The 15810-nt window shown below is 58.3% G+C and overlaps 1 protein-coding gene across 20 annotated transcripts in view; it reads left to right on the forward strand.

The window, feature by feature from the left end:
- The window catches only part of Jakmip3 (Janus kinase and microtubule interacting protein 3), a 104868-nt gene that overhangs the window by 76884 nt on the left and 12174 nt on the right, over positions 1–15810 (forward strand). For 12 of the 20 annotated variants that reach the window (XM_047553525.1, XM_047553533.1, XM_047553524.1 and 9 more), the window contains 9 exons: positions 1105–1203; positions 1280–1339; positions 4178–4243; positions 4955–5023; positions 5117–5194; positions 8431–8634; positions 9621–9686; positions 11319–11360; positions 11958–12812. In XM_047553525.1, the coding sequence (XP_047409481.1) occupies positions 1105–1203; positions 1280–1339; positions 4178–4243; positions 4955–5023; positions 5117–5194; positions 8431–8634; positions 9621–9686; positions 11319–11360; positions 11958–12284 (1011 nt within the window). In that variant the 3' untranslated portion in view covers positions 12285–12812. Of the gene's footprint in view, positions 1–1104; positions 1204–1279; positions 1340–4177; positions 4244–4954; positions 5024–5116; positions 5195–8430; positions 8635–9620; positions 9687–11287; positions 11361–11957; positions 12813–15810 lie in introns of those variants that run through there. The other 8 variants (XM_047553537.1, XM_047553539.1, XM_047553543.1 and 5 more) reach the window with 3 other exon arrangements.

Genomic DNA, 15810 nt, shown 5'->3' on the forward strand with positions numbered 1-15810 from the left:
AGGGCTCCAGGGCAGGCCCCTGTCCTCAGGCCTGTAGTCTCATGAGCCCTTGAACAGGAACCCCAAGCCCGGGCTGGAGGAAGCAGGGGCAGGTTGTTTGAACCCTGCATCTAGGCAGGGTGCAGCCTGCAAGGCAGCCACAGAGACCTGGATGCAAGGGCAGCAGAACGGAGCTGAGCAGAGCAAACCCCAGGACAGGGACCGCTGCCACACCTGAAGCCCCAACGCTCAGGGCAGGGTCCCCGCGCATCGCTGTGGCCGCGACTGCTACAGGGGTGATGAGACCCCAGCAGTTGGCCAGCAGACGTTTACTTCTTGCTCAGAGAAGCCCCTGAGTGGGGGCAGAGGGCACCACACAGTGACCAGGCTCCATCCTGCATCCTGCCCTCCCCATGTGCTCCAGTGCCCCACAGAGGGAAGAGGAGCCATGGGGAAGGACAGGCTGGGCATGGGCAGCCATGTCACCATGCTCATCTCTCACTGCCAGGGTGACTGGGCAGTGTGGTCCACCATCCATTGGCCATCCATCCATCCTCCATTTATCCATTCAAGCAGGCGCTCAACCTAGTGGTCAGAAACCTACTCAGAGGCCAGGTGACTCCATCACTCAGAGATCCTCCCATCACCTCACTGGAGACAGGAGGGCTGTGTGGCCACTCCACGTGGGTGCCCATCCCTGTTGGCCTCCTGGGCTTCTGTCTGTGGTCCAGCCTGTGATGGTGGTGCAGCATCATCAGCTGGTGTTCTCCAGGGCAGGGTGACTCTTCAATGCCACCTCTCCTCTGAGCCTCCTGACAGCCCCCTGCAGTTCACCAGTGGGCAAGCAAGTGGCTCTGGGATGGACTTGCTCGGGCCACGTAGCCAGGAGCTTGATGGAACCAGTATTCCACATACCCATCTGGAGTCGGCACATGTACCAGGGCAGTCTTCCTGGGCAAGTCCACTGAGTTTCTACCATAGGGCCTCCACCAGGGCTTGATGTTCAGAAACACCAGATTCCTTGAGTGGGCTTGGCCTGGTCCCTGAGCCCCAGCACAGACTCCTGGGAGGGAAGAGACAGGGAGAAAGTGGTCACCATGCCCAGTCTTCTGCTCTCTGCCTTAGGAGAGGGAGAGGAAGTCACCGGCCATCAACTTCCACCACACACCCTTCGTGGATGGGAAGAGCCCGCTCCAGGTGTACTGCGAGGCTGAAGGCGTGACGGTAAAGCCCTCCCCCGCACGCTCCACACCCGTCAGTCCGCCTGGCTGCCACTCACCTGCCCTCTTTCGCCTCCTAGGACATCGTGGTGGCGGAGCTGATGAAGAAGCTGGACATCCTGGGGGATAACGCCGTAAGTGTATGTTGCTCTCCTGACTTGTGCATGCCTCCTCATGCAGCCAGCCTGTGCGACTTGTGCATGCCTCCTCATGCGGCCACCCCCGCCCAGCTTCTGTGAGCCCCATTCAGTCCCATCACAGGCTGCCCTGCCCAGAGACCCTCCCCAAAGCAGAGAGCCTGCTCAGAATGGGCACCCTGCATTTGAGAGCAATCTGCTCTGTCTCTTTGTTCCTGCACTCGCCAGGATCACTGCTGTGCACACCCCGACCTCCAGCTAAGGGCACTTCCACTCACATGGTTTCCATTTCTGGAATCTCTTTCAGACTTTAGTGGGGTTGGGGGATGTTGCTCATAGACACACCAAGATTCAGGGGTTCCCACTTCCCTGACTTGGTAGAAGAAACAGAGTCCGTAGATAATCCCCAGATCTCATTTGGGGCAGAGTTCCAATTTCTATGGCTAACTCCTCAAAATAATATCAATTACCAAGTAGACGAAGTAATTGCACTACTTCACCCCCATCCATCCAACATCTACCAATCCATCCACACATCCACCATCCATCCACTCATCCATCAGTCCGTCTGTTCCCTCCACCCACCCATCCAAACTCCATCCTCCATCCAAAGACATACATTGTATATGCTTCCTCTGTCTCTTCATCCATTTGCCTTCCATCTATCCAGCAATCCATCCACATACATATATATAGACATATATACATTCTCCATCTGTCCACCATTCATCGTCCATCCACCCATCCTCCATTTATCCATTCACCATCCATTTATTCTCATTTACTCATCCATCCATCATCCATTTATTCATCCATCCATCCAAACTCCCTCCACCTTCCATCAATCCATTCACTATCCATCCATACATGCACTCTCCCTCCCTCCATCTGTTCATCTATCATCTACCCATTCATTCATCTACCATCCATCCATCCATGTATTCATCTATCCATCATCCATCAACCCATCATCCACTCATCTTCCATCCATCCTATCCATACATTCATCCTCCTTTTGTCCATCCATCCTTGATTCATCCATTTATCCATCCCTGTCACCTATTCATCCTCCTCCACCCATCATTCTACATCTGTCTACCCACCATCCCCATCACCTATTCATTCACCTACCTATCCATCATTCACCCACCTATCCTCCATCCATCCAACCTTCATCTATTTATCTATCTACCCTCCACCCATCTGCCCTCTATTCATCAATCCATTCATCTACCCTCCATTCATCCATTCATCACTCATTCATCTGTATATCTGTTTACCATCCTCCATCCATCCATATATCCATCCACATATCAATCCCTCCATATATCAGTACATATTCTATCTGTCCCCCATCTGTCCACCTATCATCCATCTATCCATCCATCCATCCATCCATCCATCCATCCATCCTTTACCTGCCCTTCTATCCTCCACACATTTCCCCAACCGCTCTGGGCAGGGCCTTGTATTGGTAGGAATGCCTTTTTTCCTTGCTGGCCTATCACCTGGGGAGCAGTTAGAAGAGCATGGGGGCTGTCCTGGCTGTTCCTGCCCCTTCCCAGACCTGGTGGCTCCATCATGACTGCAGGTGGTGAAGCTCCACCCCACAGTAGGGATGGCTGTGGGCGTGATGCACTCTGGCATCTAACTCGGAATCAACCCCCATCATGGGCTCTTGAAAGTCATATTGGGCACCCTATGATTCACAGCTAGAGAAACTGAGGCTCCAGAAGGCACCTGGGTCACAGAGCTGATGAACTGGTAGCCTTAAAATGACAGCTCTGCCCAGTTCTGTTTCAGGGCTCCTTCCAGTCCCACAGCTATCCACCCAAGCTGTCCACTATCATGACTGTCCTGGAGCCATCGCATAGCCCCAAGGCCACCCCCATAGAGTACAGGGACAGAGGAGACTGGGGACAAGAGAACAGGTGGTCTCAGGCTTTACACTCAGAACATCCCATGGAGAATCCAGGCAGTTCCTCTGATTGCTAAGGGGTCATTCCTTCAGGTCTTACTGTGCAGTCTTTTCAGTCAAACTTCACAGGTACCTCATGACCCAGGACTGCACTTCATGGGTCCTGAGTCATGGGTCTCCTATTGTCCCTTGGAGCTGGCAGACCCTGATGCAGGTGGCAGCTGGGTCTGAGCATGTGAAGTGACTACATCCTCAGGAAAAGGTCCTTGGCCCTAAAGCAAGACTGACCCTTCCCAGAAAGACCACCCCGCTGCTCCCTCTGGACTAAGCATTAATAAAACATATAGGAAAAAAAAAAAAACAAGTATTTAAAGCATTTCACAACCATGAATAGTTGATCTACTCTTGAGGCTGCATATGCAGAGCACTGACTTTAAACAAAGAAAGGGTGTAGTAAAGGCCTGCCCACTAGCCGAGGTGCCCAGCTCATCCCCCAGACCTTCCTCACCATGGAGAGGTGGTCGAGGCCCATCCACTAGCCCCGGTGCCCAGCTCATCCCCCTAGACCTTCCTCACCATGGAGAGGTGGTCGAGGCCCATCCACTAGCCAAGGTGCCCAGCTTATCCCCCTGACCTTCCTCACCATGGAGAGGTGGTCGAGGCCCATCCACTAGCCCCGGTGCCCAGCTCATCCCCCTAGACCTTCCTAGTTCTGGCAGTGAGAGGATGAACTGAACAGTACCGAGGGCACAGGGTGGAGGACAGCGTGTAAGAGACCCGGGTAGGTGTCTCGGTAAGAGCATCGTGCTGTGTAGCCCAGCTCCCCATGCCCATCCCATCAGCCTCGCTGTGCATCCATCACCCAGGCTCCACCCCAGAAGGTGCTGCCTCTGACTATGCCTGTGTTCTGCTTTTGGGTGCAGAACCTGACCAATGAGGAGCAAGTGGTTGTCATACAAGCCAGGACGGTCCTGACCTTGGCTGAAAAGGTAACCTGCAGAAATTGGGGGAGGGCCAGGCTCCTTTGGGCCTCCCTGGTATCACTCAGCCCTGGAAGATCCTCTGCCTGGGAAAGGGGCTAGAGGGTGGGCGTGGTCCACTAAGTCCTCTCTGCCCCAGGGGACAGGCCTCTCACAGCACTGGCCACACCCCTCTACAGAGGGCAGATTCATCCAGACACCACCAGATGCCAGCTCTGCCTTGGTCCCCTCCTAGAGGCTGGAAGCTGGGTGGAGTCTGAGATTGCCAGGTTTCCTGATGGACCTGCCAGGACCCTCCTCTGGGGCTGCCCAGTCCACTAACTTGCTCCTGGCCCCACCCCTAGCCCATACCTGCCTGGGGGCTACTGTCAGCACCCTCCTCAGCAGCAGCATGGGGTGCCTAGCAAATGGGGGTTTCAGGAAAGGGGTCACCCTTCTCTCCCTCTCCTGCAGAGCTCTAAAGTGCAGGGTGCAGCTCTGCTGCACCCTAGACCAACATCTGTCCTCTCCCAGGGGCCAGCACTCCTGGACACTAGCTAGGGTCGCAGGTGGGACTAGACTTGACCAGGTGTGCAGAGCCCATGATGGCCTCCTCTCTGAACAAGGCCTCCCTCCACCTGTCCCAGGCTGTCTCCATGGAGCGGGGGGAGGGCGGCCTAGGTGTCTGTGAGAGCGACCCAAGCGGACTCTCTGTCACCTGCTCACTCTGTTTGTGCCCAGTGGCTCCAGCGGATTGAAGAGACAGAGGCGGCACTGCAGCGGAAGATGGTGGATCTGGAGAGCGAGAAGGTTGGTGGCCTCTGCCCAGCCGCGTGGCCCTGGACCGCTCCCGCCTCCCAGGACAGCGTGCCCGAGGCCCAGCCCTGGTTCTCCGTGTTTCAGGAGCTGTTCAGCAAGCAGAAGGGCTACCTGGAAGAGGAGCTGGACTACCGGAAGCAGGCCTTGGACCACGCTCATAAGGTAAGGGAGACCAGGCTGGAGGACCTGCTCCCACCCTGCTGGTCAGAGGGCTCCACCTCTGCCTTCCTCCCTCAACCCCAGTCAGAGTCCCGAGCCCATTCTGCTGCCCCAAGGAGGTTAGCAAATGCTTCCCCAGCCAGGCACAGCACAGGCCCTGAGGACTCGAAGCAGGCGGGGTGCTGACAAGACAGAATCCACGGGAAAGCGGAACACGTGTTAGCCAACGTTTTGTCGCTCTGGCACAATACCTGAGGAAAACAGCGTAGAGGGGTTTTATTCTGTCTCCTGGCTTCAGACGTTTCCGTCCACAGTTCCTTGCCCTCATCACTGTGGGCTTGTGTGATCTGGGTCATCATGGCAGTGAGGTACTGGGAGCAGGCCTGCTCTCCTCATGGTGGCCAGGAAGCAGAGGGGAGAGGGAGAGGCGTGGGGGGTGAGAGACCAAACTATCAGACAAGAACAACTTAGAGGAAGAAAAGTTTATGTAGGACTCTCAGTTTTAGAGGTCCAGTCCATGGTCACTTAACACCATTGCTCTGGGCCTGCGTTGGGGCAGCACATGGCAGAAGGGCGTGGAGGAGGACAGCTGCTCGGTTCATGGCAGGCAGGAAACAGAGCAAAAGACGAGCCAGGGACAAGAGATAGTCCCCAGAGGCACCCTCCCAGTGCCCTGCTTCCTCCAGCCTGCCCTACCTGCCTGGTTATCGCTAAGTAATCCGTCCAAATTATTAATCCATCCAGTGGATTAATTGGCCAGTGAGGTCACGACTCTCCTTTCGTCTCTGAGCATTGCTCCGTTGCCCAACGCAGGCCTGCAGTCCTGAGCTCAGCTACTCTTTTCTGAGCATTGCTCCATTGCCCAACGCACTGCAGTCCTGAGCTCAGCTACTCTTTTCTGAGCATTGCTCCATTGCCCAACGCAGGCCTGCAGTCCTGAGCTCAGCTACTCTTTTCTGAGCATTGCTCCATTGCCCAACGCACTGCAGTCCTGAGCTCAGCTAGTTTAGCCACTTGCCTGCAGAGAGATCTGAGTCTGGTGACTTGGCCTCTCATGGCAAATGAATATGTAGGCTCCTACCTCCTGGAGTCACTAGGAGGATAAAGGCCATCGTGTGGGGAGTGGCCACTGTGTCCTGGTCGACCACAGCTGTTCCCGCCCGGTTTAGGCCCAGCAGCTCAGTTTCTGTTGCCCCGTCAGGCCAAGTGAAGCTGGTGTGTGGTCTCCTCCTGAGCTCAGTGGGGTCTTCCTGGGGTCTGGAGTACCTCGTCTGCTCGCCGAGGTCTCCCAGCAGGGGAGAAAGGTGGCCTCCTGACCTTAGAGGGCTCTCAAGTCTGTCTGCACCTCCCTTGCCCACATGGCAGGGTCATGTAGCAGAAATGTGCCCAACTGAGGACCAAAAAGCTTTGTCTCCCCAGAACTGGGCATCTCTTGAGGCCATGCACATAGACACCTGCCCAGCAAGGCCCTGCCCTCCAGAGCAGCTGATGGGCTCTTCACTTGGACCTTTATAAACAGCACAGACTTGGTCGAGAAGGCCTGCATCCATACTGGGTGAGGAGAGAGCTCTGCAGCTTTCACAAGGTTAGACAGCTTAGAAGGAAGCCCAAATCCTGAGCATCCATGAGGCCACTGTCTGCCCGCCCTCCCAAGGAGCCAGGGAAGCCAGTGCCCTCTGCTGAGGTTTCTGCCACAGACCCCTGCTCACCCGCAGAGGGCGTGTCTGATTCTGTCTAGCCCACTGTGGCTGGGATGAGCTTAGGGCACTTCTAGGTTGAAAACTAGGCTGGAGAGCTAAGTGACGGTGATGGTGGTCCTGGTGACAGGGATGACAACCCTGATCAGCCATTCTGCGGTGCCATCTTGGTGTTTAAAACTCACTGTGTGAGCACAGCTCTCTTCACTGTACAATGGCCTTTGCTGCCATATTTTGTCTGTCATTCCTGAGGCCAGCAAAGAAGGATCTCAGAGTGACCTTAAGTGGGCAGTAGTTGGAGGGTCCCCAGGTTTCCCCGACATCCTCTGTCCCATGAGTTTGCTGGAAGCCTGTATCCATTGGTGGTGATAGCCACTCTAGGGCTGCCGTTGGGACAGACCTCGCTTCTACACCTGGAGCCGGCTGTGGGCTGCGAGGTCTCACTGAAGTTGGAGGTGGCCGTGGTTTGTCCACTTGTAGAGTCCCTGTCCACAGAGAAGGTCAGGACAGTCTCCTAGTAGGCGTGTGTCAAGCCTCTGTGACGTTGATTCCAGGGTCTCCGTCAATCATACTTGTTCTAAAAGGCTGGGGCTCAGGGTGCAGCTGAGCATGGAGCACTTGCCTGGCATGCTCAGCCCTGGGGTTGATCCCCAGCACTGCACAAGTGTGTGTGTATGCACACACATGCGCGTGCACACATGAATACGCACACACGTATGCACACACGTGCCCACACACGCACAGGCACACGCACACACAGCTGAAGCTCGTCTCGAGCGTATGAAGCTCCTGTGCTCTGAGACGTGACGGTGTGAGATCTGAGAGTGCAGGACAGCAGGGGCTTTTGTGGCCCTAGACAACAGCACCACGTAACACGTAACAGAGGCCCAGAGGGGTGGGTTTTTTTTTTCATTTCCTAAAATTTTTGCTGAGCCAAAGGGATTTTCATAATCATTTTGCCTGAAGAGAAGGGAGCACACATTTCTGAATGTTTGACGGGAGGAAAGGGCATCAAAATGAGAATTCCGATGAAAATTTGAGGATTTGTTTCTTAAAGATTTCTTCAACGCTTTGCTGAAGAAGGAGTTTAAAAGTTCTGCAGAACAGATCCGTACCCTTGGGCTCAGGAGCTGAGTGCTGGCAGTTGAGGAACAGAAAGGCATCCCTGTGGTAGATCCGCGGAGGCACCTCAGTCCCAAACCGGATTTTTGAGAAAGGAGAGGGCGTACCCTGCTCAGCCCTTGCCGTCCTGTGGCAGGACTGCTCTCTGGCCACGCTGCCCGGTGCCCCCAGCCCTGCCCTCTGCCTGTTGGGGCGTCATCCTCCCTGGGGTCTCCACGTGCTGGCTCCTGTCTTCTGCTGGGTAGGGAAGGTGGCCCACGGGATTCCAGGCCCTCCCCAGAGCCCATGGGCACACCATGGCCCCCCAGCTGCTGCAGGCCTTGTCCCCAGTATGGAGGTGACCCGGCCTCCCTGTCCAGCCCTGGGGAGGGTGGGTCACTTCCAGGAGCAGGGAGGACTGACGGGCTGCCCTCTGCCCAGCACGTCCTGGAGCTGGAGGCCATGCTGTTCGACGCCCTGCAGCAAGAGGCTGGGGCCAAGGTGGCGGAGCTGCTGTCGGAGGAGGAGCGCGAGAAGCTGCAGGCGGCCGTGGAGCAGTGGAAGCGCCAGGTCATGAGCGAGCTGCGTGAGAGGGACGCGCAGATCCTGCGGGAGCGCATGGAGCTGCTGCAGCTGGCCCAGCAGGTGCGCAGACCAGGGTGGAGTCGGAGGTCAGGTGCTGCCTTCCGTGGCCCTCCAGTGACCGTGTCCCGTGGCCCAGCCCCTAACCACGTACCCTGCACGGTGGCCTCGCCCAGCCTTCGGCCAATGGCCTGCCCGCCCATGAACTTCCGCACTGCGCTGCTGAGACCCCAGGTGGCAGCTCCTTCTTTCAGGCTCTGGCTCCGGGTCTCCATGGCGCCCCCCCATGGAAGGCTGTGGTCTGGGACAGCGGCTGGCAGCCCAGCCCACTGGGCCAGTTTTACTCTCCCGAGAGGCAAGGAGCCTTGGTGGCCTGGGCTCCCCAGCTCCCCTGGGAGAGCCAGTGACCTGGAGGGGGCTTCTGTGGATGCATTCCAAGCTAAGAGCACCCCACGGGGTGCAAAGGGCTCAGATTGCAGACCCAGGTGAGCGGCTGCACTGGGCACTGGCTCACTGTGACAGTCAGTGGGGTGACGCTGTGTCCAGGGGCTGCCCACCCCTTGTTAGCCCACCCACCATGGTCCCCTTGGTCTCCAGGGTAATCAAGGTGAGGATGGCCTCTGCAGTCCGCTTGCTGCATCAGATTGGCTGCTTCCAGGGTCCCGGGCCTCCCCCTCGGGAGGAAGGTTCTCCTTGAGAAGGACAGTGACTGATTCCTTACCATCACCTTGGTGTCTGGCCTACGAATTCCGACCTGAAGGAGTTGAAAGAATATTATTCCTGCCACAGGAGGTGTAGCTGTGGAGGAAGCCTCCACTCTCTTTGGAGTGAAGTGGCAGACTGGGGACAGCTGTGTCCAGCTTGTGAACCACAGGACCAGAGGCCAGCCCAACCTGCCAGCTGCTCTGTGGCTGTTAGTCCATCGAATAAACAAAGATCTTGAAAGACTTCTTCTTTCCTCCTCCTTCTTCCTCTTCCTCCTTCTTTTTCTCCTCTCAGTTTCTCAAATACTCAGATTATTGAAGATTTTCCTCCTTTTATCATTGCAGAGAATTAAAGAGTTAGAAGAAAGAATAGAAGCTCAGAAGAGGCAAATAAAGGAGCTGGAGGAAAAGGTAACATGAAGGCAACATGGTGCTTGTCTTGCCTGTGGGGCTCATGATACCAGAACAGCGGTCGCTCCCGTCTGGAGCCACTGAGCAGCCTGGCCACCCCCTGAGCCAGGGTGGAGTGGAGCAGAAAGGGTCGCCAAAGTGGGAGCTGCCAGGTGCTTGGGCCAGGAGACAGGAGCCGCCTCCCGTGACCTAGGCCTGCAGCCTCAGTGGGCCAAGCTTCCCTGGGCCTCGGCTTCCCCCTGCGGCCATGTATATTGGACCAATGGCCTGGGGCCCCTTTCCATGCAGAAGCGCTGGGTGGTACTCAAACACTCAACCCTCCCCCGGCACTGACAGACTCGGGGCTCCCTTGTCAGGGCAGAGGGTGTACCCCACTCTTCATGAGTCTGCTCACCTCGACTGTTCTTTCTCTGCATGCAACTTGGGGCTGGTTCAGTGGTTTCTTAGAAAATGGTCCTGCCTGTGGGACAGATCTCACCTAAGTGACCAGTTCCCACTGAGCGAAGTGGCCAGTGGGACTCCCATTGTCCATTCCAGAGGGAATAGGAGGCTGTCATTTTGTCAGGGCCTCCCTAAGGCACGCCTTGGATGTTCCCTGCCCTCCAGGAGAGACAGGCCTCTCTAGAAAGCAGTCCCCTTACAGCTGGCCACTGCCCTTCCACCACCTACCCGAGCCCGTCTGCCCCTCCTCAGTGACCATCACTGCCTGTCTGTGGGGGCTTCGGGGATTCGGCAGGCCTCATCTGGGTGTGCAGATCCTCTGTGAGGAGAGGTCCCAGGGTTGTTCAGGGCGCGGCCTGTAGAATGAGGTTTCCACTAGGGATTTGGTGCCTCGTGAGGCTGGAGGGGACTCAGCTCTTGGAGCTGCAGCCTCTGAGGCCAAAGGCTCCCCAGGCCAGGTCAGCTCCATCATGCTCTCCCCCAGGGCTCCTGTGGGTATTCAAACCAGAGCAGCCTTAAGTCCGGGCATTTGTTTGAGCTTAGCTGAAACAACGCTTCACTGCCAGGTTCTCTCTAGAAGGGCCTGGCTTTGCCACCAGGGTGAGGCTTCAAGAGTTAGACCTATGCAGGTGTCATTGCATGTGACGGCTCAGAATGGCACCGCAACCCAAGTCGTGTCAGAGCTCTTGTTTGCCAGGCACCCGGGATCTGCCCGTGAGGCTGCAGCCACCAGCAGCAGCCTGCTCACTTTCTCTGCACGGACCCCTGGCCCCAGAGGCTCGCCCCACCCTGCTGTGCAGGGGCCCCGGCTGCCCACGTCCCCAACCCCCGTGAGGCTTGCTGTGCCCCGGCACATTGGCTGTGTGGACCCCAGATACACACGTCCCGGACCTCAGGAGGCTTGCCCTTCCTGCCATGCTGGGGAGTGGCTAGGTGCGGGGACCCTGCTACATGCCCAGCCCAGCTCTGGGCAGTGCTGGTCCCCAAACACATCCCGTGGGGCAGCACCCTGGTTCCTCACAGTTTGCATGTCCTGATGCTCCCAGCCGTCCCCATCTGGCCCCTCTGTCTTGCTGTCTGAAACCAGGTCATTTCTTGCCAGAAGCACTACAAACTCTTTTCTCTCTCTCTCCCGTCTCTCCACCCCCTTTCCTTTTCAGTTTCTATTTTTGTTCTTATTTTTCTCCCTAGCTTTCATTCTCTGGTCATAGCTGGTCTTGGCCCTCTGACGTGGTGAGTACCTCACAGGCTGCCTGGGGCAAGGGGCCAGCTCTGCTTCTGGTGAGACCACAGTGGCCCCTGCCCACCAGGCACTGCCCGTCTGCAGCCTAAGAAGCCAGGAGGCCACTTGAGGGCCTATGCAGCACGTTTGAGTGCCACCATGCCCTCCAGAGCCAGGAGTCCCTCCCAGGGGTGGGGTCCACCCAAGGGTGCAGGGCGAGCCTGCCCCAGGACTGGGACCCCAGCATGGGCAATGGGCAACCTCTTCTGCGGCAGAACAGTTACGCTGTGATCTTCCTGCTCCTTCTCTGGTAGCTCCCCAGCACCAGCCTGGGGCCCCTGTCCCCTGACACATGGGCTCACCCACAGCCCATGGTCGCAGCCCACAGGCCTCTGCTCAGCCCGCAGACAAAGGCTGCCCACCATGCCTGGTCACTGCTTCCCACCCGCCAGATAAGCAGGCACAGGGACACAGCATCCTTGTTGTTATCAGTCTGTGGACCCCACCCTCCAGCAGGTGCCAAGAAGGCCCTTTCCGGGGAGCAGTGGTCACCCTGCCAAGCAGCCCCATCCCCCTGACGCCTGTGCTCTGCATCTGTGTCTTTGCAGCCCCCCTCAGAGTCGGACCCCTGTCCTCCAGCGGGACCAGAGAGTGACAGGTGCTGGCAACGAACCAGGACACTGCATCTCATCCCTACAGACCCGGAAGGGTTTGAGCTCTACTCACCCATCCTGTGGAGGACGAGGGGGACGGGACACTCTGAGAGGGGGGCACCTTCTGCTCGGGATGAGCCGGAATCAGAGCTAGTTCTGCTGTCTGGGGCCTCTCTGGGAGAGGCCTGGCCTTGGCTGCTGGACCCTGGGGTCCCCCCTCTCAGACAGCAGTCCCCATCCTGGTCACCAGGATGTGTGACGTTCCCTGCCAAGCAGGGGTAAGCCCCGCTCCTGCTCAGGAGCAAGCCCCGGGCGGCCCTCCTCCCGATTCCTGTGGTAATTGTCAGTGTTCTTGGAGGAAGATCTTCAGAAAGGCACAGGACAAGGGGAGGCCCGGCGTCAGCGGCACACTCATTCAGGAGGCTTCTGGGCACCACGGGTCACACAACGCCGAGGCTGTGACCCACTTGCTGGGGTCCTGAGCACTCACTGAGGACAAACCCACACCCACTCTTGTTCTGCTTCGTTGCCATCTCGTGGGGACAGAGGACCGTGCCCACTGCCGGCCTCTCGCCCCACCCCGAGACATGAAGGCCCAAAGCCGCGGAACTGCTGAGGGTGCTCGCAGGACAGTCCAGAACTGTGGCGCCCGCCAAACACCACCCAGCCTGAAGGCCCTCTGCAGCAGCCAAGGTAGCCAGAGCTTCCCCGTCCAGAGCATCTGAGGCCAGGAGCAGGCCCAGGTGAGGAGACAGCAGCGCCTGGCTTTCCGCGGACGTCAGAGGGGAACCTGGAGCCTGGGGCCTGCAGGTGAGGTGGACAGCTGTCCTCTGGGAGGGCCTGTCCTGCCCTGTTTGGCAGCCCAGGGTGGGGTGACGTGCCCGCTGCTTCTCCTCTTTGAGATGTGAGTTAAGTTTCCCTCTGCCAGGGGAGCCCGGGTATCTGCAGCTCTGCCTGCACGTTTGCAGACCCCACCTTCTCTCCTGTGCCCACCTGTGCCTCAGCCCTGCGATGCCCTCTGGAGGACCCACCTGAGCTGTCGTTTCTGCCAGGGTGGGCTCCAGCCCCACCCGCTGCCCCAGAACCTATAAGGAAGGAAGCCTCCTGGCTCCTCATGAGAGCAACTGTACTTGTGGCCCTGCCGCCACACCAGTGGGTCCTTGCCAGTCCCCGGGGCAGTGAGAGTTCAGCTGCTCCTCAGGCGCCCTGCCCCAGTCCCCCCAGGCGGGAAGCACTGGCCTGGGATGTGAAGCGATGCCGCCAGCTGCCAGCTCTGTGGTGCAGAGGCAGCTGCCACTCAAGCGAAGCAGTGCGTGTAGGTAGCGCACCCCGCCACGTGAGGGCGCCTCTGCCGGCTCTGGGGCCATGGGGAGCTGGGCCAGCGCAGGTCCTCCTCCCCTCATGGGGAGAAGCTGGCTGGGCACGGGGATTTCCTAAGACCCCATGGGGAGAAGCTGGCTGGGCACAGGGATTTCCTGAGACCCCCTGAGCCTTCCATCCCTGACCAGTTACTCCAGGCCACAGCAGGGGGCTGACTGAGGGTGGGTCTCCAGCTGTGTGTGCAGCTTCTCAGCCTGGACTCCCCCAGGCTCTGGGCATGATGGCAGGCTCGCCTCTGTAGCCCCGACTGGCCAGGGCCAGGGTTCTTGTGGAGAGTGGAGAGCGGCCCGGTGGGCTAGGTGAGGGGCACAGTGGTGAGGCGGGACTCCAACACCGCCCCCGTGTGGCAGAGACCAGCTCTCCTCCCACTGGCCCACCAGAGTGCTTTCTCCTGCATGTCCCTCCCTGTCGTCCCTGTCCCTGGACTCGGCATCCGCTGCGTGTCTGGCAGTTCTGTCTGCTTTGGGAGGCTCTGCAGCGGCAGCAGGAGGTGAGGGCAGGATGTGCGTGGCACTCTGGCTGAGCTCATCTTTACGAATAGGACTTCCTAGGTGGGGGTGTTCCAAGACCCCTCCCATGGCCTGGTGGAGGCGAGCAGGCTCTTTGGTGGCAGTGGCAGATCATCCTATGAGCCTCTCAGGGAGGTCCACCTCCCACCCACACCCATCTGTGGGCCGTGGGCTCCTCTCCATGCAGTGTTCCCGGGCAGACAACTCTGCCAGGGAGAGGTGGTTCTGTCCAGAAGTGGGCGGCGACACTCCTGGTCTTTCACGTTGTATTCTGGCCCTGTTCTTGTGGTCGGGCCCTGGTGCAGGGCAGCATGTGGTCCCTGCATCCCACAGCCTGCTCGGACCCCAGCCAGGAAGCTCACTTGGAAGTTTGTTCAAGGCAGCCGGACATGGCCTGCCACACGAGGGCGCTGGACCCAACCGCCGGCTCTATTGCTCACCAGGGCTGCTTCCGAACTTCAACACGGGGGACACGCGCCCTCGCTCAGTGTGCCGCTGCCAGCTCAAATTGCACGCCTGTCTCAGGTCTCCTGCCGGCAAGTGAGGGCAGCAAACACAGGCCAGCCCAGCACCCGGTGTCCGTGTGCAAACACAGCCCCAGAGTCCCTGAGGGACCTGCGGGGTGCAGGTGTCAGCCTCCTTCCTTAACCCCGGGGCCAGGCTGTGTCTCTGGAGCTCTCCTTGGTGTGCCCATCAGGTGGGCCTGGTCGCCTGCTCCTACGGTCTCGTAATCAGCATTTTCTTTGGAGAAGACCTGTCCCTTCTCCCTGTTCCATTTTCTATTCAAGTATGATGTCTGCATGGACTCTTGGCGATTTAATTCACGTTGTGGGTACAGAGCCACCGAGAGTCCCTGTGATTGGCACCTGGGTCCCTCGACACACCCCTTCCTTACCTGAGCACTTTCTTCCTTGCTGGTGCGCAGTGTCCCTGCTCCAGGCCACCCCTCCCAGGGAGCACCGGTCCTTCTGTCGGGGGAGAGTGTTCAGAAACCAGGACCTCTAGAGCTGCTGTGCTTCCACTGCCAGGGGACAGAGCTTGAAACATGCTCACACTAACCTAGGCTCCCCAGGTGTCTGTCTGTCCACCCTCCGTTCTCCTGTCACCCCTCGTCCATCCACCTATCCAGTTGTCCATCACGCGTCTGCACCTGTCTCCATCTATCTGTTTCTGTCGACCCATCTGCAGTCACTTGTCTGACTGTCCATCACTACCAAGCCTCTATAAGAGGTGGGATCACCATGACTCAGGTTCCAGGCCACTAAAGCGGACTTGACCCCACCTCCCCTTCCTGTGTCTAGCCTTTCTCTTGATGGAGGCAGATGGAGGCAGCACTTGGCTCCCACCCTGTCTGCTTGTCCATTCGTTCTTAGTGCACACGAAGCCGTTCCAGAGTTGCTAACCACGTCCTGCACAAGTTCCGTAGGTGGAGCGGGGCGGGGCGTGCTGCTGTGTCCTTGGCCTCCATCTCCAGGCAGATGGCTCTTCTCCAGATGTCAGTCTCCCCACCCCCAAGAAGTCACCCTGGCTGTTGGTGGCACAGCCAGGTTCCTTTGCTGTCTACCCCGCGAGGCGGTTACCTGCTGACTTACACGAGGCACGCTTCCGTGGGTGCTGCGTGGGTGCTGGCCCTCTGGGTTTTGACACACACATAGCACACAGACCCGCCACAGTTGGGGCACGGACGGGCCAGTCCTCCCTCCTGCTGCCCCTCAGCCAAGCCCTCCTCATCCCCCGGCAGCCTGGCTCTGTTCTCCCCTCCAGCTTTGCCGTTTCTCACTCACAGATGGAATCCTGGAATGCACAGCTCAGAACCCTCTCTGTGTCCCTCCCAGCCCTGCTCCTGCTCCGTTGCGGTGCATGGAGTCCAGTCTCTGTCTGAGGGTCACCTGGTGGCTTCCAGCACGGCCCAGCCTGAC

Source organism: Sciurus carolinensis, chromosome 5 (assembly GCF_902686445.1).
Source record: "Sciurus carolinensis chromosome 5, mSciCar1.2, whole genome shotgun sequence".
NCBI classification, from domain to species: Eukaryota; Metazoa; Chordata; class Mammalia; order Rodentia; family Sciuridae; genus Sciurus; species Sciurus carolinensis.